General features: G+C 44.4%; 1 protein-coding gene across 13 annotated transcripts in view; it reads right to left on the bottom strand.

Annotated features, from left to right (window-relative positions):
- The window catches only part of ACTN1 (actinin alpha 1), a 90,818-nt gene that overhangs the window by 21,379 nt on the left and 47,784 nt on the right, over positions 1 to 21,655 (bottom strand). For 10 of the 13 annotated variants that reach the window (XM_075712613.1, XM_075712615.1, XM_075712610.1 and 7 more), the window contains exons 3-8: positions 20,861 to 20,980; positions 13,309 to 13,395; positions 12,627 to 12,714; positions 11,619 to 11,697; positions 5,591 to 5,672; positions 3,870 to 3,955 (exon numbers count right to left, since the gene is read on the bottom strand). In XM_075712613.1, the coding sequence (XP_075568728.1) occupies positions 3,870 to 3,955; positions 5,591 to 5,672; positions 11,619 to 11,697; positions 12,627 to 12,714; positions 13,309 to 13,395; positions 20,861 to 20,980 (542 nt within the window). Of the gene's footprint in view, positions 1 to 2,439; positions 2,526 to 3,869; positions 3,956 to 5,590; positions 5,673 to 11,618; positions 11,698 to 12,626; positions 12,715 to 13,308; positions 13,396 to 20,860; positions 20,981 to 21,655 lie in introns of all 13 variants that reach the window. The other 3 variants (XM_075712611.1, XM_075712616.1, XM_075712617.1) reach the window with 1 other exon arrangement.

Genomic DNA, 21,655 nt, shown 5'->3' with positions numbered 1-21,655 from the left:
AGGAGGATCACAAAGACAGGCATTCCCAGTGTACTACGTAGGGAAGATGCCTGCCTGTTGCTGTCCGCTGTCCTCTGGCCTCAGAGGACCACCCTAGAATGCTGTATGCCAAACACCATCTCTTAATAAAATGGTAAAACGTTAGAAATTTTCACCCCAGAAATCAAGTTTACAAAATATAAGCCAACCACTAGTTGCATGCATTTAGTGTGAAAGTCAGAAGCAGTTAGAAAACAAGCAAACCAACCAAAGCAAGTATACCTACAAAAATATATATATATATATAAAAATGGCATAAAGAAAAAGCAGCCATCTACACACACATGTCAGGCTGGGGACCCTGTACCTTCAAAGGCTCAGTATAAGAGAGTGAAAGAAGCAGAAAGCGGCTCATGGGACCTCCCCTTCAGGACTGGTGGCAGTAATGAAAAATCTGAATGAAAAATGGAGCAATATCAGAGTAAGTCACCTAACTGTGCATGAGGCAGCAACACATTACAATCTGGGCTGGGGCTTGTAGTCAGTAATCACTTTGCATTTGCCTGGGGATTTGAAACTGTGTCACTAAGCAGCTGGCTAACGTATGGCTAGGGCAGCTCCAAAAAGGAGCTGTGCCTCTCCTGCCAGGGCACAGTTGAGTTGCTGGCCCATCAGGACTGCTAAAAAATTAATAAAGGAATAAAACTTTAATCTTCCCTATAAGCCAGTTAGACTACACAGGATAGAAGATTTACTAACTAAGAAGCTCCATCTCTAGTTCTTGTCCCAGCTACTTGGTTCAGGTCCTGAGGCAGTAAAAGGTTGTTTTCAGTTATCCCAGGAGACCTAGCATGCACCTAAATTGCTGATGAGAGCACAGGACCTGCTGAGCAGGTTTCCAAATTGTGGAATGGGCACAGAGGGAAGAGGAAGGGATTGGTGAGGGGCACAGCTGCTCCTGCAGCAGGCCACAACCCTTCCCACGCTGTGGTTTGCTGTTTCCTCAATCTGGAGTTCTTCAGGTTAAGCAGACAGCATGGAGCAGTCCCTCAGGAGCACCTGGCAAACAGCATGCTTTATCACTGAGCTGGCATGAGTTCTGAGACTACAGTCTTCCTGGGCAAGTATCAACTGGCCGGAGCTTGCAGCCTGGTCTTAAGGGTTTTGAACTATTCACAAAGCAGGATCCTAGCGGAAAAGTCATGACTACACAAATTATGCCAAACGGGCAAGTCTACTGCACTGCTGTGGGACATATTCCCAGTTCCTCGGAAACAAGACAGTATCATGTAATTTACATGGAACAGGGCAGAGAACAAAAACCTTGAACTAAAGAGCTGCTCCTTGGAACCTACTGCCTGCGTTTGCCCTCTGAAAGCCAGCACAGCATGGTAACTGCATCAATGCTGTGACCACCAGCACTGCTTTGTACAAAAGAGATGGACTCTTCCTGGACTCAAGTTAGCCCTCAAGCTGGGCAACACATGGACTGTGTCTCAAATAAAAAAGGCCTAGTGAGAGAAAGAAGTTGAGGCTGGGGGAAACATGGAGATTTTACATCTGTTCGTAACATGAAGAATGCAGTCTTGAACTTTGGATTTTATTGTTCCAAAGCCTACAATCTGAAGTTAGCAGTGATCTTGTGGAAAGGCTGCAGCCCAGCCAGCCTATGGCATGGGAAGAAAGGATGGACCTTTTTCTTCTATTCAAAGGACTGCAGGGAAATTGCTGTTTTGGAGGAAGTTTGCTCAAAGGCGAACCGTGACTATTTGGTTCCTCTGAGGACAAATGTCCCGATGCCAGGCAAAGAGACTTTGGAGTAGAGAGGAAGCAGAGGAAGAAGGACTGAAGTTATGGAAATGGGCAAAGCAGAGGAAAGAGAAATAAAACATAGAGGTGGTTTGGGAAACAGAGGAGAATGACCAAGGTGCAGCAAGGAATGGAGAAGTGTGCAAGTTTGGGAAAGCTCAAGGCTTGGTAGGAATGGACTTTGTGGCTGGAACACAAAAGTGCTATGTAACCAGCTCACAGATGATTCAGCCTAGGAAAAGACCACTGACCTAGTGGGGGCTGACTGTGGAAGGCAGCTCAAGGGGGACAGGCTATGATTTCCTGGAGTAGGCTGATTGGATTGTGGTACTTCTGGGGGGGTTACTTCTGGACAGTACTGACTGTCAGAGCAGACATTCACTCAACTTTCAATGCCAGATTTACTAAATGCTTTTTCCACCACTGGGGTGTGAAACTGGAGGGAAGGAGCAGCTCAAGCCTGTCTGAAAGGACATTTACATCACTTCTCCAGCAAGACTACAGATGGCACATCCAAGCACATTGCTGGATGTGTTGGGCTTCCCTGCAAACACCCTGGGGCAGATGGGGGGTCTGGCCCATTCCTCAGTGGAGAGGAGTGGTGGGCAGGGCAGGGAGCAGGGAGGGGGTTGTTAAGTGGTAAAGTCTCACCTTCTGTGCCCCTGAGAAGGCGTGGTAGTAACATGAGACATAGGTCATTATGGCCTTCTCATCCGGCCTTAGCGTGCCTATAATATCTGTGCAGAGAAGGAAAAGAGGTTGAAAGGATAAAGTAAGAAGCAGCACATAGAATAAAACAAAACAGTCATGGGTGGCGTGAGAGAGGGGGAGAAAACTTCCCATCATGCATTGCAGGACAGGCCAAACAGATTTCCATGCGGAGAGCTGGGAATTCGGATCAGAAGGTGGCTAGCAGCGTTGGCTTGTGGCTCAAAGCGGCACCCCTCCCTCCCACCCCCCAATCCGGGGGGATAGCTGAGGATCTGGGCTCTGCACCTTCACAGCTGTGGTCCGGGGGCCTGGCCCAAGGATGCAAATAGCCTGTTTTGAGGCTTGAACGCCCACGCTCAAGGCCTTTCTGTACACCGAGGAGCTAGAGATCAGAGCCTTCCTACACAGTGCACTTCCTACACATTATCTGCTTTGCTGCAACACGCACTGCCTGTTCCTACGGCACTGAAGTACAGGCGGCTGCTTGGCTTTGGCGAGAGATGTTTACAAGGTTTCACCCACAAAATGTTTTCCTTAAGTGACTCCATTACCAACAGGAAAATGGCTAAGCCAGACACAGCAAGGACTCAACTGCCCGATTTCCAGCACTGTGGGTGAGACAAGAGGGAAAAAAAAGAAACAAATGAACAAAACCAGGCATCTCAGTCATGATAAGCAATGCGCTGTTTGCAAAATCACCGCAGATGTACTCGTTAGACATGCTTTGTAAGCCCCAGGTGAACTGGGACTGAATTTGTGGCACAACTGGAGAAACCAGCAGGTTCAGACCTTGAAGCAAGGGTGCGGGAACCTGCAGCATACATAAGGTAAAAGATAAAGCTTTGGGTATTCATTGAACCCTTCATAAAACCACTAAGTCAGCTCTGTTCCTCCATCTTTGAACAAGAAAGAAAAAAGTGAATAGGTATCAGCATTGTTTCCAGTGGGGGCAGGCTGCAGTGTCCTGCTGAGCAGAGCATCTATGTGGTGGTCTCCACCTTTGTGAGACCAAGCATCCTAGCTCAGATTTCCCAGGAACAGGGGGTGCAGGTCCTGGACCATCAGGGCAGCAATTCGGAAGGCAAATACAGAAGGCAGAGCTCCCCACTCCCTCGGATTTCTGTGCGTGCCAAGGTGTTGGCATATGTAAGTACTGGAAGTACCACTGACTATAGGGAAATGGGACTCCTGGCTCCCTTCCCCCATGTATCATGTCTGGGGCACCACTTTGAACCAACAGCCAACTCTACCAAGAACATAATAATAAAGATGCCCGTAGCTAGAGAGGAGAGAGAGAAAGAAAAAAAGGTTTGGACATTAGCAACGGCACCAGGTGTGCTCTGTGGAGGGAGCTTGGGATCCTGTGATACCTTCTGGGCTCCTGAGAAGGCGTGGTAGAAGCTAGAAACATAGGTCATGATGGCTTTTTCGTCAGGACGGGCAGTTCCAACAATGTCTGTCAAAAAAAACCTCACGTTAAGAGCATAATCAACTGATGGGAGGAAAGCAAAGGAGAGGGAGAACCACAACTGTCCAGGAGGCCTGCTGGGGTATATGCTTGTCATAGCAACTCCACAGGGCTTCCCAGCATTCCCCAGAAGATGTGTGTGTCTCAGAAGTCAGGATCACCCTCCTGGTTCCCCTCCCTCATGATAAAACTGCTTCCAGGGTCTGGCCAGGCTAATGCAGCCATATGTCAGCATGTCTCCTGTCACAGCAATTCCCCATCCTGAGAACATTACTGTGAATGATGGGTTGAATCAATCCAAACTGGCAGCAGGTTGACATGGCTTTTATAGACGTATTATACTGCAATTCCTCCATGCAGTTCTTCAGGAAAGATCCTTTATCCCTTCCTTTCCATGCCCCCGTCCACCATTTCCACACAATGATGGCTTGAATTATAAAAGGCCCTTTCATTAGTTTCAGGGGAAACTCAGCACCTCCAGAGATCAGAATTAATGGTGTGGAGGAATGCACATTAGCTCCACTCCATGAGGGAGGATAGTGATCGGGAAAGAGCAATGGGAGCTCCTGCAAGGGGCCCTCTTCATCACTGCTAGCTTTGCGGAGATCTGAAGCTAGATCCACTTATTTTGGCGGTGGCTTTATTTCCTACAGAACGGCAGGAAGCACTTGAAACTACTCCAGAAACCTCATGATTTTTTGTGACCTCAGCATGATGAATGCAGGGGAAGAAAGACTCTTCCCTGGGGATGGGAAATACTACCTAAGAATATGAACATCCTAGTTACCCAAATACAGGTTCACTGGGTTCAGCTGTCCTATCCCCACCTTTCCTCCTTGTTCCTCTCACTCCCTTATTTAACAAAAGCCTTTAACTGCTTCTGCTGTCCAAACCAAGCCTGGAATGCAGCTTCTACCATTGAAACCAGCTGGCTTCAGGCAAGCAGCCAACAACCAGTGAACTATTTCAGGCTGTTGTTTGTACTCCAGAGTTACAGTCTTCAAAGTCTATTGCCAAGCTGGTCCTGACAAGGCTCTGAAAAGTAATCCTTGCTGTCCCAGTGGCCTCAGCGAAGCAGTCACAGTCAGTAGCAAAAGCACCTCTGAACAACATGGATCTCTGCCTTGGTCTCCAGACCCAGTCAGTGAGGGACCTTCATGCCCAGCACTTCTGAGTAGTCAAGAAGAAGCAGTTTACAATACTAACATCATGCCCCCAAAAGGAAGATCGCCAGCAACGTCAGAAAGAGCCCAGAGAAAAAATTCTGGAGCAAAAGGAACGCAGTCCTACACCATACATTAACTCAGTATTAAGCCTGGTTCTTGAAAGGGAACACTTCAGTCAGCAGTGGACATAGCCAGGTGTTATGCATCACTGCCTAATGTGTCAACCCCAGGTTAAGATCTCCACACCAGACTCAGAAGGCTGAGGGGCACAGGAGGAAAAGGGAAGCAGAACATGTGATTCATTATTCCGTTGTAACTTTTTCCCTATACATTTAGTATGTGGTGATGGAGGGAGCATTCAGAGGTTACTGAATTCTTGTACAATACAAGTCCACCTAGAAGAAGTGGGAAATTTCTCGAGGCAAAACAAGTTAAAAGCCACTGAGTTCTACTTTACCTTCTGCATCCAGCATCTTGGGAATATCCAGATATTTCTCAGCCACATCAAAAGCTGTGTTTAGATTAGTGAGGGGATCATCCTGGGAAAGAAACAGAGACAGAGCATCAGCATCAACTTGTAACAAGGTACACAGCATTTCTCTCAAAATAGAGCTATTGTGCTAATATCAAACCAATGGTTCAGGTAACTGTCCTGTCCAGCCAAAGGTACGTGTGAATCCTCATGTAGCTTCCTTTTGAAAGCAGAGCCTGGAGACTCATGATATGATAATTAACATATAATCTATGCACTTGCAACAAGAAGGAATAATACATTTTGTCTTGAACCTAGTTGAAAGTAAAATTAGCTTCACATCATACCGATAGTAAATGGTCATATCTCACATTTACATCTCGTGCTTATATTAGGTTTGCAACTTCCATTTTAAAGAACTGCAGAGCAGTGTATCTGTCAGAACGTGTAAGCAATACTAAAATAGTAACAACATCTGCAATGGGTGCTGTCCTTAGCTAGTGTACAGTTTGTTGAACACCAGTTGAGTGGGAGGAAGAGAAATGTTTTAACAAATCTCTACAAAATAAATATATATAAAAGTACCCATTTTGTCTGAGTATTGCTTTTCGTTCTAGGCACTGCACAGGACTTGTCATTTCCTTAGTACATTTCTATTCCTCTATATATAAACCTTCTGCTGTGGCAGGATGCACTTCAGATACAGACATCAATACACAGTAATCAAATCCTAAACAAAGTTAAATGTGACTTATCACATCATGAGTCATATCACAAAGGTAACTAAAGAGCCACACAAGAGAGTATGAAATGCACACATCACTGGAAATGAAAGACCTCTGCAAATTGTTGCCAGCATTCAAACATAATGATCAGCAACAAGACACCTACCAACCTGTCTGAGACCCTCATACAAGCCTGATTCCTGTATTCCTATATATCCATAATACTTAGTTATTCTGAAGGATCAATCCATTTCATGGACGACAAATTACATTTGCACTATCAGTTTCTACTGTTGAGACAGGTGGCTTCTGCTGGAGGAAGGGTTGTGCATAAACTGCTACTGTTTAGTCACCATGTTTGCTAAGTGTCTTTCAGGAGAGAGGAAGGATAGGGTGGTACTCTCTGTATTGTCATTTGTGCCACTCACACTGAGACCCACCTTAGGAAATAAGGAGTATAATTATTTCACCTTCTTTCTAGACTGGCATCCATGTTCTGTTTCTTTTCTATTTGAGATCATGTGCCTTTGCTTATTGCATTGACTTGGAAGATTAAGCTGTGCCTGAACTCTAATCAACAGGCAGTTTCCTTTGAACCCACCCAGCGTGAAAGGTGAAGCTAGGCAGGCTTGGGCATGCAGAAAAGTTCCTTTATGGCACTGGTCATTATGTAGCCCTTGCATTACAGCCTTCATGAAACTAGGAAACTGAGCTATTCTGAAAAGCAGCTTCCTGCGACATTTCCCTAGGAATTAATGCATGTATTAGGTTGGCATCCCATATCAGCATCGTATTCCTTTATCCACCTCTTCAGAGTTTAGCAGCAGCGCAGGCAGAAGATTTTTACTATCCTCCAGCCACAAGGGACCACCCTATGCCATGGAATTAGAGGCGGTACCATTTCAACTTCAGCCTACTTGTCTTCTGTGCCTGCTGTGGAGAAACCTCTATGAACCCAAAGTGTAACCAAAAGCCTTATTTGAGGAGGTGAGACTAGCTGGTATATAACATACCTTGGTCACTATGTGTAGACAGGGCCTTAGCTCCATTTAGGAAAGAAAAGTACAGCCTTTCTTTCACTCAAGTGCAGGAGCATCTGGAAATGCCAAGTGGCAGCTCCCTCACCAGTCTTCCCTTAGCCCATGTGCCATTTTCTACTTCTGTAGAAATGTCACCACTGCGTACCAAATTTCAGCCTATGCTGAGCATGACCACCACAGCATTGCTAATGCCCTGACAGAGTGTTTAGTACTAGCACAGACCCTTCCTTAGCACAGACCCATCTGAATGAGCTGCCTGAAGATCTGTCAGCCTCTCCTGGAGGAAAGGGAGGAGGCAAATTCACTGCAGATAGCTTTCCTATCTGCTGTCTGTTACTTCTGCAAGTAACAATGCCAGGAGCAATGTTGCCGAAGGTTAAAAAGAAATTTGAAGCTGGAAATTGGGAGAGGTTTCCTGATGGGAAAACTTGCCAGGATCGGGCACTCCCAAAGGAAGGGCTGGAAGTCCTAACATGTGGGAAATTGGAGACTCACCTAGATGAAGCTAGCAGACTTCTACTTCATATGTAAGAAAGATGTGTGATCACATAGTCCCTTGCGGAACGAAGCTAAAGATAGTGCTACTGAAAGCAAGGCTACCTAAGTCCAAGACTAGCTTGGAGATGAGCAGAGAGCTAAACCTGAGCAAGACCCTGTTCCCTATGGGAAAAGCTTCACCCCTCATGGACAGGGGAGCTGCTCATCACAAGTTGCTTCTTTGTGCAACAGATAGGGTTCCCCTGGGGGCTTGTCCAAGACTACAACAGGGTTTTGAGCCCTATGAAATTCCTCCAAACTCCACCACTTTCAGTTCCATCCCATTGTACGCCAGCTAATCATTATTCCAAATCACCTGTTTCAGTTGACTCCCATTAAAAGGCATAAAGTAGTAAAGATTGACCTGGCAGCTCCAAGCCTCGCAGTACAGCACTGCAGCACCATGGCTGCAGCCACGCTTTAGGGATCCAAAGGCAGCAGAGCAAACAAAAGCCAAGTCACCTGTCCCCTGATTCCTTCCACAGCTGGAACACACACTCCAGAAGAGCACTGACCCAGATGACATTCTGCAGAGGTGCCTCGGTTCCCACTCTGCTTACATGAACACGGAAATGGCAGACACATGAAGAGGAGCAATAACTTGCCAGGCTCTAGCTGGGCCATCCACGAGGAAAGCTATCATTTTACCATGGAGGAATTACGTTGTTTTAACAGTGGTAGACACCAAACCTGTCCTAAACAGATGCTCACCTGGCACATTCTCTGCTTTTGCTGACTAAAGACTACTGCAGCTCCTTCTCTTTCACCACAACACTAACTCACACGGGGAGTCTTCTCTCCTCCTCCAGCTATTTCCAAGTCCTTGCAGCATACAAGGTTGCCATGGCAATTATTGCAGTGTGACATAAAAAAAAAAAAATCTTCTATTAACTAGCAAATCAGGAAAGGAGATGGAGGGGGAGGAAAATCTAGAGAGAGCAAGCACTTACTACATCTACCAGAGCTGAAGACACTAGGAAAGAAATCCAATTGGTACAACTCATATGTTTTCAGGAATATCTGTAATAAATGCACCCAGCATGGCAATGTTTCTATATGGATTGCGGTATATTAGGGGCTGTCTGAGCCATCAGTCAATGATTGTACTTGATAAAAAGATCTTAGATGTGGCTCACAGTGGAGCTACAGTCAGGAGTAAAAGGAGGAAGGGAAATCCCATCTTCTGCATATCCCTCACATGCAGACCATGAGATGAATCTCGAGATCTTACCTACAGTGAGCTGAACAATAGCAGACAGACCTGCGCTGAATAGAAACCATCTAACCAAATAAGTAGCTGTGGTGTCAGGGAATCACTGACACCATGCTGGGTGGACTTCCATGTTTTATTTTGGGGCCTGGACTACACAAGCAACTTCAGCTAGGCAGTGTGTGTAGGCAGGAAAGAATTTTGCTTGCTCCACTAATATAGCTAGACTAGGAAAAATACCTAGGAACATAAACTCAATGCAAAACTGTGCTGACAAAAGAAGTTGCTAACTTTTGGGAAGAAAACACGTAGCTACCTTTTGCTAGCATACACTGCCAATACAGGGTCTGGCAGCTTGGATTGATGTTCACCTTTCTATCTTATACGTGTGTGTGTGCGTGTACACAGAAACACACACAACATCGCCAAAGGCACACACAACTGAGATGCCATTAATCACTCCCTAGAGTTGGAAGAGACCTGGAGGTGGACCTCTAATCTACTATCTACTATGATGACTGCTTCTCAGCAGCCTTTCTCATGTCTTTCTCTGCAAGGTAAGTCCCCTGCAGAGCCAGGGACAATTCAAAATGTTGGGGTGGGTTGGTTGGTTGGTTTGCTTGTTTTTGAAGGAAGGGGGAGAGGGGAAGTAGGCTCCAAGGAGAACAGCAAGAGTCAGTTGAATTGAGCCAAAGGGAGGAGAAAGAAGTGATAAAGGAGGAAACAAGTGACAGAAATAGTCCAGGCAAATACTGTGTTTAGGAAGGTGCCATATTTATACATTCTACAAACAGGTTTCTAAGATGTAGCATAAAAAAGGCGACTTCTTCCCTTCAGCACACATCAACTGCCAGAGCTAAAGGCTAGGCTCTGAGCTAAGTTCTTCCCAGCTATTTGCTCAAGTTTTCAGCTGTGGTAGAGTTCTCAAACATGCATTTAGTCTCATGCCTTTAGAGTAATCGAGGCAGAAAAACAATAAAAATGCTACAGAAAGAGTCAGAAGACTGCAGGAGGGCAGAGGGAACTTGATGAAGGATGGGATCAAAGGCAAGTGGAGAAAAAAGATGCTGGTTCCCTTTAATCTTACTCCAAGGAGGTCAGATCCCTTCCCATCTACACTGATTTTGGCTAGGACAATCACCCTTTCTTTCACCTTAAAAAACTTGCAGGCAACAGGAGCAAATAACTTTCTTTCCTTCACTCCTGTTTTGCTTGGGTTTGGCTTAGGGCTTTGTTGATAATGGAGAGCGCTGTAGCATTTACCTGGCTGGGTTTGTCAGACACACATTGCTTAGCTGCTTTTATTTTCCCAAGATCAGGCACTGAAAATGTAGCTCTAATAATTCCTTTTTTTGCTCTTGTTTATGTAAACAGGTACAGTCTCTCCCCACTGTTTATTCATCATGTGCTGTCTCCAGCACTAAAACTGATCAGATAATATAATTGACTGTTCTGCCAGACAGTAAAGATCTAAAAGGTTACTGAAAAGCAGATCAGGCATTGTACAATTCATTACCTCAAGGATACAGCTAATTTGATTAACTCATTTACATATTGTCTATTTGCACAGTGATCCAAGAGCCCAGGTCTATTAGTAATGGGCTTGTATGTTTATTTCCCTAGCTAACATTAAGCACGTACGCACTTTATAACACCCAGCCTGTGAGATCAGATGGTCAAACTTTTTGTGTATTAGCCCTGGTAACGACACATGAATTATGCTCTGGGTGACATATCACTCCACATGTGCACAGATGTAGTGAAACCGCATCTCAGCAGACTGCAGGAATGCCAGCAGGATGAGAACCCAGTTTGGTCTTCCATTGCCCTGCTGGGTCAAGACACTGCTGGCAGCACAAACCACCGAACTCTTACTCTCTTCATCCACCTAGTAATCTTATCTCCAAGACACACAAGAAGCAAACTTTGGAGCAGCTAGATATCATGTTACCACTGGCAATTTTTAAAGTAAAATTGAGTGTTATGGCAAATGCTTTCCTGGCACCTGATACCTACATGCTAGGAGAAGCCCAGTACTGCAGATGACTCAGTGCTAAGCTGGAAGCATGTGACAGGCCTCCATAGAGGGCACACAGACCCCTCAATGAGCTTATGCACTTGAACACCAGGTAACCGGTTTCTATCCAACCCTCCACAGAAATGCTAAGTCTGATTTGACTCGCTAGTCTGTGACATTAGCACAGAACTAGTCTCATATTTGGTATTAATGAATTTGCCAGCTTTTGCTCATCAGCTGGGATTGGGGCACATGTGTCTCATATCAGGCAGCCTGAAAGCAGGGAAAGTCAAGCAGGAAGCTCATTAAGTTCATGCTTCACTAAGAAGCCTGAATGTACTGATTCATCCCTCCTTCCTGACCCCCAATCCTTCTACTGCCAGCTTGTGCTGAAGTTCTCCAATTATATTTATCAAGCTAATTCTTCTCCCTCTTTACTTCTGAGGAGCCAAGCATCAAGTCTGACAAACAAATTGAGTTGTACCTTTCGTAGCTTCCCGTAGTCGATGAGCTCTGGACGGTGTCTATGAATTAAAGCGCAGAAACCAAGGCCGTCCTTCCAACTACAAGAGAGACAGAAGAGAGCACAATGAACAGTGCTCAGCGAGGGAGAAACACAGTGAGGGAAGGCACCAAGACAGCAGGACAACTAATTCTGGTTTAGTTTCTAGGTAACAGTGCTTCTGTAAGTGCTGGGGAAGAGGCACATCTTGTACCTGCATGAGACTACAATAAAGATTCCTCTCAACCCCTACGAAAATCCACTGTGATTAGGACTTGCCCTTTGCATTGCCACCTCCTTTTTGCTGAACTCTCTGTGCATGTCCTGTGGAGCATGCAAGGACAGGTGTAGCACTCAAGGTTGAAAAAAGGTGTAGATACAAGTCCTGAAGGAGGAACAAGTGCGTGCCTTAGGAAAAAGGCAGATGCTCATAGCTAGCTCCACTATAGTACTGGCTAGTGTGGGTGGCACTTAAGCTCTCAAAAAAGTGCTTTACATTTATATGGTTCATACAGCTCTCCAAGACATGCTGGAAAAAGCACTATTATGCAGAATCTTCACTGGAACATCTGCCAATTTGGAAATATTAAGAGCAGACCAAGAAAACCTCTCATCCCTTCCCAACTCTGCCACATTACAAAGTTTCTGGTGCAGCCCTTATTTCATGGCTCCTAAAGTGTTCTGAGTTTTCACAGAGCAAAAACTGTCTTGCTTGGCCCATGGCACATATGCTGCTCTCAGAGAACTTAATGCTCTGGAGAACTTTATGAAAGCGGCAATTGTAACCAGAATGAGGAATTGGGATGTAGGTACTTGAATCCTCTTATAACCTCTGCCTTTAATTTCCTAGGTGTCTCTCTGGACTGCACTGTTACTGTATAACGTGCATCTGCATTGCCTTAGGAGGCCTGTCAGGAACGTTGTTGAATATACCAAGAGACATGTGAAACTAACACAGACTGCAAAGCTAAATTCTTGCTTGTAACTCACCTGATATGGAAGTTCTGGATGTTTACATTTTTGTAGGGGGCTGTCTTCCTCTGACACCATAACAAAAGTCCTTCTTTAGCAGATGTCTCTAGATAAAGAAAACAAGCACACCAATCAACTCATTTTTTTAGAAAGCAGGAGTCTCTGGAACACATGCTAGAAAAACATGACCAACTCCTCTTTGGTAGAGACTGCGCTGAATTGTGCTTTATTTAATTTTACTTGTCAGAAAATCCCTTGTTTGGAAGAGTCTACTGGGATAGTTTTGTTACTATATTTTCTTAATGAGGTTCTGTAATAAGGAGATACCTTTTCAGGATTAGAGGAGAGTTCTGTAGCACTTGGAAGAGATAGGTCCATTTTCAGTGCTAGTCCCTGAATCAGTGTGCAAGGAATGCAGCAGATTCCAATGTCAAAGTCGGCCTTCAGGCTTAGCCATCCTTTTGAGCTGCTCTTAAAATCTCTTACAAGAAGAGGATGTGAAAAACTCTTCTCAGTATATCTGAACCTTGCTAGAAACATCAGTGACATGACCTTCCCAAGGGCAGCTTGGGAAGGGTAGCTCCCTAGGATCTTCCCGTGACTCACCTAAGAGCACATTCTAGACCTTTTAAATGGCAAAGCCATTTAGTTACCCCAGTTGTTCATTGTTGAACAGTGGCTAGAAAGAACTAAGATTTACCTTCAACTGAGATATCCTGAATGGCAAAACGAAGGATGATGGTCCAGATCATTCCAAGAGTCATTTTAACATTGCCATCCACGATTTCTATGGGGAAAAAAAGGTAGAAAGAGAAGAAATAGAAGGCATCAAGTTGCAAGTGCAAATCCTAGTAAAACAGGAGCGTTGGGGAGCATTCCTTTTTGCAGATGGGAGAACTGGAATTGCAGCTGAAAACTGTTCTTCCCCGCCTTCCCATATGCTCTGCTGGTACAGCACAGTCTTGCCCAGTAGGACCCAGTAATCAGACTGGTTCTCCTGCAGTGTAATACTTAGCGTAAACCAGACACCAATGATCCAAAAGATCAGGAATAAGGACCAATTTAGATCAGTGTAATTCCCCACAGGGGCTTAAAAACACCTTGTTCAGGTTTAATTCCTATCACTTAGAAGCCATATAAGCCAAACTGGGAAAAAGAAAAGCCTTCCTCTCTTACTCTGATATGTCTACTCCAAGTCACCTATATAACTGCCCCAGTGTAATTATACCAGAAGAACCAGTGAGACTTCCCAGCGCAGATGAGCAGTGACAGCTGGTTCTGTCGTGTGAACAAGATACCACCAAGACAACCAAGAAACATCAACATTTTAATTTCAAACAAGCCTAAATGCTTGTTGTTTCAAACAAGCCTAAATATGCCAGACTGCCTGTATACGACTTCTTTCAGTCCTATAATTGCCAGAAGACGCAACAGAGCATTCCTCAAAGTACGTGCATCCTGCTTGAAGAGGAAGCAAAGACTCAGGCTGACCAGCCTGAGCAGACCATAACATAAACTAAGAAATTAAGCAGATTGTGCTTTATTGCTCATTGGACTCCGCAATATAAATCAGCAAGGGTCAACAACTTGGAGGTTTTAGAAAGCAACTGTTTGCATGTGTGAGGTATGATCTGTTTAGGATGGGGGATCAAGGTTCTTGGGGGAGGTGCTGGCCCAGAAAGGGGCTTCTATCATGTATAGATTAGTGCCAAACAGTCCAAACGGTGAGCAGCTGGGTCTCAAGTGCTGATCCTCAGCATCTACAAAAGTTCTGCACAGAACACACACTTCATACGATTTACAGCCTTCACTTTTTTGGATAGTGAAACTAACTGAGCTGCCTTCTCCTACTCATTCTCTGGCAGGTTTTGTACTACTGTAGACACCTCTGTGTCACTGCTTCCATGAAGCTGCCCAGCAGGAACACATCATGGTCTGGGGCAAGTAGAAATTTGTAGTATAGGCAACTGCCACCTGTCTGGATCCTGTCACAAAAGTAACAATATTTGAAATTTTCCTTTTAAGCCGTTAAAAAAAGCTTTTCCTCTTATGCAAAATTTTCAAAATGTGAACCTTGGTGTATTGAAAACCAACAGACAAGCAGCATGCACCCCAAACACATTGTTTCAGAAACCATGTCCATCTGGTCCAAATTCCTGAAAGCTTGTGATTTAGTGATACACGTGGTGAACTGTAAATTAGAAGGATAATCTCCCCTGTGCTTTGACATACATCTGCATTAGGGATTTACAGATTTAAAAGATCGAAAACAAGACATGCCACCTTGTTCTACTGCAGTAAACCCCTGTGTCCACTCCTTTCTGCGCTTAAGAGTGCACACAGATATCTTGGGGGGGCATCAGCTTGCCCAGAATTAAATAGCCAACAACTTTTCACTGCAGTATGAAAGAACTACAGTTATTGTTGCTGGCATGAAAAAACTATGTTTGCCTGTTGACAGTTTTCTCACAAATTCATTTTTTACAGGTGTTTTAGGGTCAGGGGGTTGTCCGCTAGGCTGGTGTAAGACAATGTCATGTGACGGCAAGTATATTCAGCTCTGTCCTTTTTGCATTCTCCACCCCTCCAATAAAGCACCGCCGTCAACTTAAAGGAAAATTCTTAATATTGTTACAAATACCTGAAATACTACAGCTAAAATATAAAGTTGTTTTGTTCATGTGATAGATATTTGTGGGGATTTTCAAAAAGAAAAAAAACCCAATGCTTGTAAAAACCACAGCAGTTGGCAGGAGGACTCTAGGGTATATTTAAGATCTGAAACTAAATTGAGCTCTTTATTTTAATGGACTAGATTAAAATCTGATGGCAATACTTTAATGTTGAAAACGCTTTATGAACGCTAATAAATCAATCAGTGAGCTGAAACAGGTAATTAATGTTACTGTTCCATGGATTTTAATTGGAAATAAAGGTCAAGATACTTATATAAAACCAGATGGCGTTAAGTTGCTAATGTGGCATTAGAACTCAGGACTATGCTTTGGTCACGTTCTCAAATTCCAGTTTCATAAAGTTAGCTCATGGAGTTAAGGTGGAAGGCATCTCTTCTCCCCCCGCCCTCTTCATTGCATTACTCATTTAAAAAGGAAGATGTGTGCTCCATACTCCCATGTCTGATTCTTCCTTAGCAGTGCACCAAAGCAAAGCTGCTCTGGAAGAAGCCCAGAATATTTCCACCACTTTATCTCTACACATCATTTTGCCTTTTCTTGACACAGAGAAAACCCACCAACCTACAAAGCAGATACTGGTGTCAGTGAGATTAGTGACTGATCCATCCCGGGATGCAGATTTATCCAACCACACCATCCCCAGTCCTTTTCTTCTTTTTTTCCTTTTAAATAGAGTTGACAAAACTGTTATTATTTGTTAGAAGTGGGCACGCATTTTTCATTTCCAGGGCTAAAAAACTTCTCCTGGCAGCCTGGTTACAAAGTCAGCCAGCCCGATCAGAAAGGCCATACACTCTTTGGCCCTCACTCACTCGGTTTTCCACCCCTGCATTCCCCAATGCCAACCTCCTTTTCCTTTAGGATCCCTTCAGCGCTTTTCAGCTGCTGCCAGTTTCTTTCTAATATAGTGGAATATGGCCAAGAAACAAAAGCGAAAAACACGGCTGCAAAACAGGTTTGCATGAACCCTTCTGCTTCCTGATGACAAAGAGAAAGAAACTCCACAGGAATTGTGAAAAGTTGAACATAACACTACAAAGCTAGAACAATCTAATGTTTAATTAAAGACACTGTGTTTGTTCCCTGCTGATATAAGTAAGGCTCAGTAATGTGAGAACAGTTCACATATTAAAAGGCTAATAATCAGACAGTATCTTCTGCCCGACTGTGCTTTCCAAGCGCTCTTCCTAGGCAGGACCTCTGGCAAGCATTGCCTGCACTTCCTCCACCACCAGCAGCTGTTGTCTGAACAGCAGCAGCAAGTACATGTTATTAATGTGATTTACGTTCAACTTGGGGGTGGATCAGTTGCTGGCTAAAGCTGATGAGGCATCTGCATCCACTGGAAGGAAATTTTTTGCACCAGTGAATATGCTTCCACCCAGCTCCCATTATGGTACCAAATACCACGAACAAAATATGCAAAAACCACAGTACTCTCATCCATTTGTTTGACAGACAATTAAGAGCCTGACAAATACCCAGTCTTTAGGAACAAGACTGGCTGGCTACACAGTTGTGGCTTTTAAAATGCCACCACCTTTTTTAAATGCGTGAACTAATTTTGAAAAATGCAAAAATTATTAAGTTTACTTTTCTACCCTGGCCTGGGCAGTTAGAAGCAGAATCAATGCTACAGAAACTGTTACCCCCGCCCTAGCTACTTTTGAGTTGCCCATGAGAACACAGCCTCTGGTTACCCCATAGAGAGAAGGAGTTGCAGAGGATGAACAACTGGCAGGATAGCAGCATTATGATCTGGGAATTGGAGACATAGAGCAACAATGGTGACATAAAATAAAGGCTGCTCTATATTTTGTTTATCCTAACAAAAGCCAAATGAAGCAGGACAAGCATCGATGCCCCTGTCTTCAGAAAGCATGTTGCTAATGATGGTCGAGCCAGATTTAGGACAGATGGCTGGCGTTGATGATGGGGGTGTACATCTCAGCTCCCTAATTGTGAGTAGGCAGGACATAGGGACAAATATAATGCTATGTTTCACTCACTGACATGGAGAGACCTTATTTTCCCCTCTTTCCACTGTCAAATGTATGCTTACTCTGCCTGGTGCTTCAGTAGGTATTTTGCTCAGATAGGACTTCTGCAATTGTTGAAATCTCTAAGCTTAATTTCTCCTTTCACTTGCACAGGTGAGACTAGGGATCAGTTCATCCAATATTACTTCTATGCTGAACTGAGCCACATCTGTCTAAGCAAGCAACTTTCTATGCAGATTAGAGGTGCAAATAAAACAGTCTTAGGGTCACATACTTGACCTATTCAATCTGTTAAATCCCAGGAGCATTTGACACCAGTATGGAATCTATTACAGCAAAAGAAGGCTCCTGAGGTGTCAGATGACAGTGAGATTTAAAAGCAGATGAAAAACCATTTGGAAGCTGCACCAGGCTAGAGCCTTCCTTGATCCAGTTTTACACAGATCTGCTGTATCCACAACTGCTTTGATTCTACAGACTGGCTAAAAAAAGACGTTTAGAATCATCTTGAATTGTTAACAGTCAAAGATAGTTGTAAAAAGCTGCTCTTAACCCTCATTGCTTATTCTATTTGCTTAGTTCACCCTCCATTTAATGTGGACATGGAATATGTCCTGCACTCATGCTGTGTGTAGGAAGTTCTCTTCCACTGGTTCTCATTCACTGGGACATAGCTCCAGAGTTTGGCTTGTAAACAGCAGAGAGGGATCTTTATTCGATGAAATGCGAGATAAATGCCAGGAAAACATTTTTGCTGGCTTTAAGTTGATTAAACACAAGGTTTCACAAGGCTTAAGCCGACCTGAGAGTCTCCTTGGGATTCTTTCTGGAGCTTATTTTTTAACCACCAAAAAAAAAAAAAGCCAGGACATTGATGGCCAATGCCATTTATCTAATGTATACAGAGAACTACAGCTGGGCTGCAGACCTTTCACACAGGACCCTGCTGACCAGCAGATACCCAGAGCTGGAGCAAGCCACCTGAAGGTGAGGAGAGTGCTGCCCTAGCCCATACCACCACACTGCTACTAGATGGTGGTTTCCTCCCCTGGGAGAAAAGCCACCTGGAAAACTTCCTAGATCAGTCCAACCTGACTGAGGCATTTACAGCTCATTTTCTTGGTACAGTATTATGACTGCCTTGTTGGCTTTTATCTTCTACTTTGCTGTTGCATGGTTTCTTCTTAAAGTTTGAAAGTAAGCCCTTAAAATTCATGCTCCAGGAAAGTTTATGATCCCTTCCATGGACAGAGTTACTGCTGTGCTGTTCAAAGTAAAAGTCCATTTTTATAGCTGATGTGTAATTTACTGTACACCAAGCACCTGGATGGACTGGGCAGAAGCCCCTGCAGAAGGCCAGGTTTCCTGGTGACAACCAGAGGTCTGGGTGCATGTGGGCAGGCAATGGGGTGGGGGAGCTGATACTGTGATCACACTGAGCTGGCATCACAGCACAGGCTGAAGTACTCCATATAAAAATCAAAGCTAACCTTGGTCTAAACTTCAGTGCCATGCTACCTTTGGTAGTATAAAGAAACCCATATGGGTTCACCACATGGCTGCATGGGCACCAGGACAAAGGACAGCCAGGAACATTTGGCAGGGGAGGTCAGGATCACTGTTCAGACTGATATAAATCATAACTTCTGTCACAAAATGGCACCTCAGCCTATTTCTGAACAGGGTAGCTGCCATTAATCCATACTGAATAACTGGGCCCTGGAGATCTTTGGTCACAGATCATTTTACTTGCAAATGATTTCTAAGTGCTGTGAGGGTACAGTCACAGCTGATTCAGAGGCAGAGATCAAAAAATAAAAATCCAGTGGAAGGAGAGGAAAAGGCAAACTAGTGCCAGGGAGAGCAGAACCAGGAAAAAACCAGGAATAGACAAGGGAAGATTTTATGCATGCTTTAGACTCCCAGAAGGATCCAAATACCTGTCTGAGATCCAAATGACAGCAGGACCTGTCTTAAGGCAGAAGACCTCTGGCTCCAGGTCAAACTTCCAGTTTGAAAAGGGTCCCATACTGATATGGGCTACTGTAACACACACTGGATGCATCAGTCTTTTTTGTAAGGGCACAAAATGACCTTAGATATGCATTGTGCTACATAAACAGTACTCAGGGCCAGCAACACCCTCAGGCTGCTCCTGTGGGAAAAGCTGAGAAAATTGAGCAAAAGTTTTGCACACAAAATATCTATATCATTGAGCCATTCATGTCTTATGTTTTGCTCTTAAATACCAACCGCAGTAAAGAAGTGTCTACAATATCCCTGCATACTAGTTTCAAATTGTTCCAAAGTCTCCATAAAGTTAAAGCAGTACATTGAGGTAAAGGTCTCAGTAAGGCAAACGTAAGCACCTGCAGCAGCTGAGGTATCCTGCCTGATCTGACGCAGAACAAGTGGACCATAGGATGGGCACATGTCTTGGAGATGTCCTCAAGAACATGCCTGAAAGGCCAAAATTTGGGACAGCATGCCAACATTGCTCTGACCTCCTGGGCTAAGATAGGCAGGGCTCAGCCCCGCAGCCCCATGACTCTCCCAGACGAGGAGTGCTCATCCAGAACTGTATCACAGGCTCATTTCCTGGCTCTGTCATGAGTTTCCCTGGAGAAACCACATATTTCCATCTGTAAGATGGAGATAACAAACTTCCCTCATTTTTCGTGGTCACTGTAAAGACAAACCTAGAAATACCACAGAAGCAGCGTGTCTCCACAGCAACACTGACAACATGAGTCCATGGGCAGGACTCACACACAGGTCCAGAGCAGAGGAAAACAAGTGTCATGAAAACACAATCTGGATAAGACGACAAGTTGTTAAGGTTTATTAAAGAGCAAACTATCTTACTAACCTGCAAGCCCTTCTGGGTCTTAGGTGACATATCTGCAAAACACCCACCATCTTTGCTGAAAAGACAAAAATCCTACACAACTCCCTGCTGTCTGCATGATCCACAAGTTCATCTTGAGACCATCCCTGGTGCTGCCCACTATGGTCTCTACACAACGATATACAGGCTTCCAGCCAGAGCACCCAGCTTTCTGGGGTGCACAAAAAGAAGCCTGGAAGCCCTGAAAATTGGAGCATCTGGGGTCCTTGACCTGTGCTGGGGACTGCACTTGGTTTTGACCCATGGGATGTCCTACAGCACTAGGGGATCTTTCCCAGCAGTTCTGCAACAAGCTAAATACAAGCAGCTGCTATACTTCAATTGAGATTTTTCTTCATTTGGGAAACAAACATTCCAATTAATTTGTTTCTGCCACTGCTCAATGTTTTCCTTAACTCATGACAACGAGGAGAAAAGCAGGAGGACCTGACCAATAAGGCCAAGTGGGAATCAGGTTTGGCAGCTTGGTATGAAGGTGGGATTTAAATCCAGAGTAAAGGCCTAATATATCCCCTTTTTTCCTCCATGGCTTATTCTACAAGGACATGGTAGGGCTAGGGAGGCGCAAAGGGAAATGACATGCAGCCGTGAGAGAAAGGCAACAGCTAAGCACAGCTTGAGCCCAGATAAATCAGCTGTTTTCTTTACCTTCTGCTCCAATAGATACTAGTTTGACTCCTTTGCTGGCAATGAAATCCAAGGCCTTGTTCACATTGGATATTTTGTGTACTCGCATTTTGCCTCTTTCAGGCTTAGCCAAACGTTCACCTAATAAGAAAAGAGGGGAAAAAAAGTATTAGAAAACAATTCTGAAACCTTGCTTCCCTGGTGGGTGTTTCCCCATGCTGGTGGCTCCCACTGCTCAGCCCGGCAGAGGATAGACCTCCCTGCATCCTTTCTCAACAGTGAATGCAAGACAGCCACACTCACCGTTAAGTACACCTAGAAAGCATCAAACAGAAAAGTATCTTTTTGTTGCATCCCAGATAATTTAATAACAGAGGAACTGTAGGCAGTTGCGAGTCCTTTCCACAGCAGGTTTGTATCAGAGGTGAAAAGGTCCTTCAAAACCACACTGAGCTAGGCAGTACCATTAACCGCAGATAACGATGCCTGGAAATGGCACAAACTTCCTTCCCCCATGAAGACAGGTGAGGAGGTCCCCTCCAGCATTTACAACACCCAATTTACAAAGCAAATCTCTCCTCCTTGGAACTCCCTACAGTCAAGTATGAGGGTGATCTTGTATTTTACCTTTTCTTTTCCCCAGCCAGGATACAGACCTCCTACCTCTCTAGTCTCTCCACTGAACGGTGACAACTGCCTGTATCAGGAAATAAAATCACTTCTTTGACAAGTGGCTTTATAACTGTAAGGATTGTCATCTCAACTCTTTTCCATTAAGTGTTTGATCTATTTCTAAACTCTATGCAATGGTCTCTT

This window comes from Pelecanus crispus, chromosome 6 (genome assembly GCF_030463565.1).
Source record: "Pelecanus crispus isolate bPelCri1 chromosome 6, bPelCri1.pri, whole genome shotgun sequence".
Classification (NCBI taxonomy): Eukaryota; Metazoa; Chordata; class Aves; order Pelecaniformes; family Pelecanidae; genus Pelecanus; species Pelecanus crispus.
The sequence above is the reverse complement of the archived record's forward strand: the minus strand, read 5'-3'. Positions and strand labels throughout refer to the sequence as shown.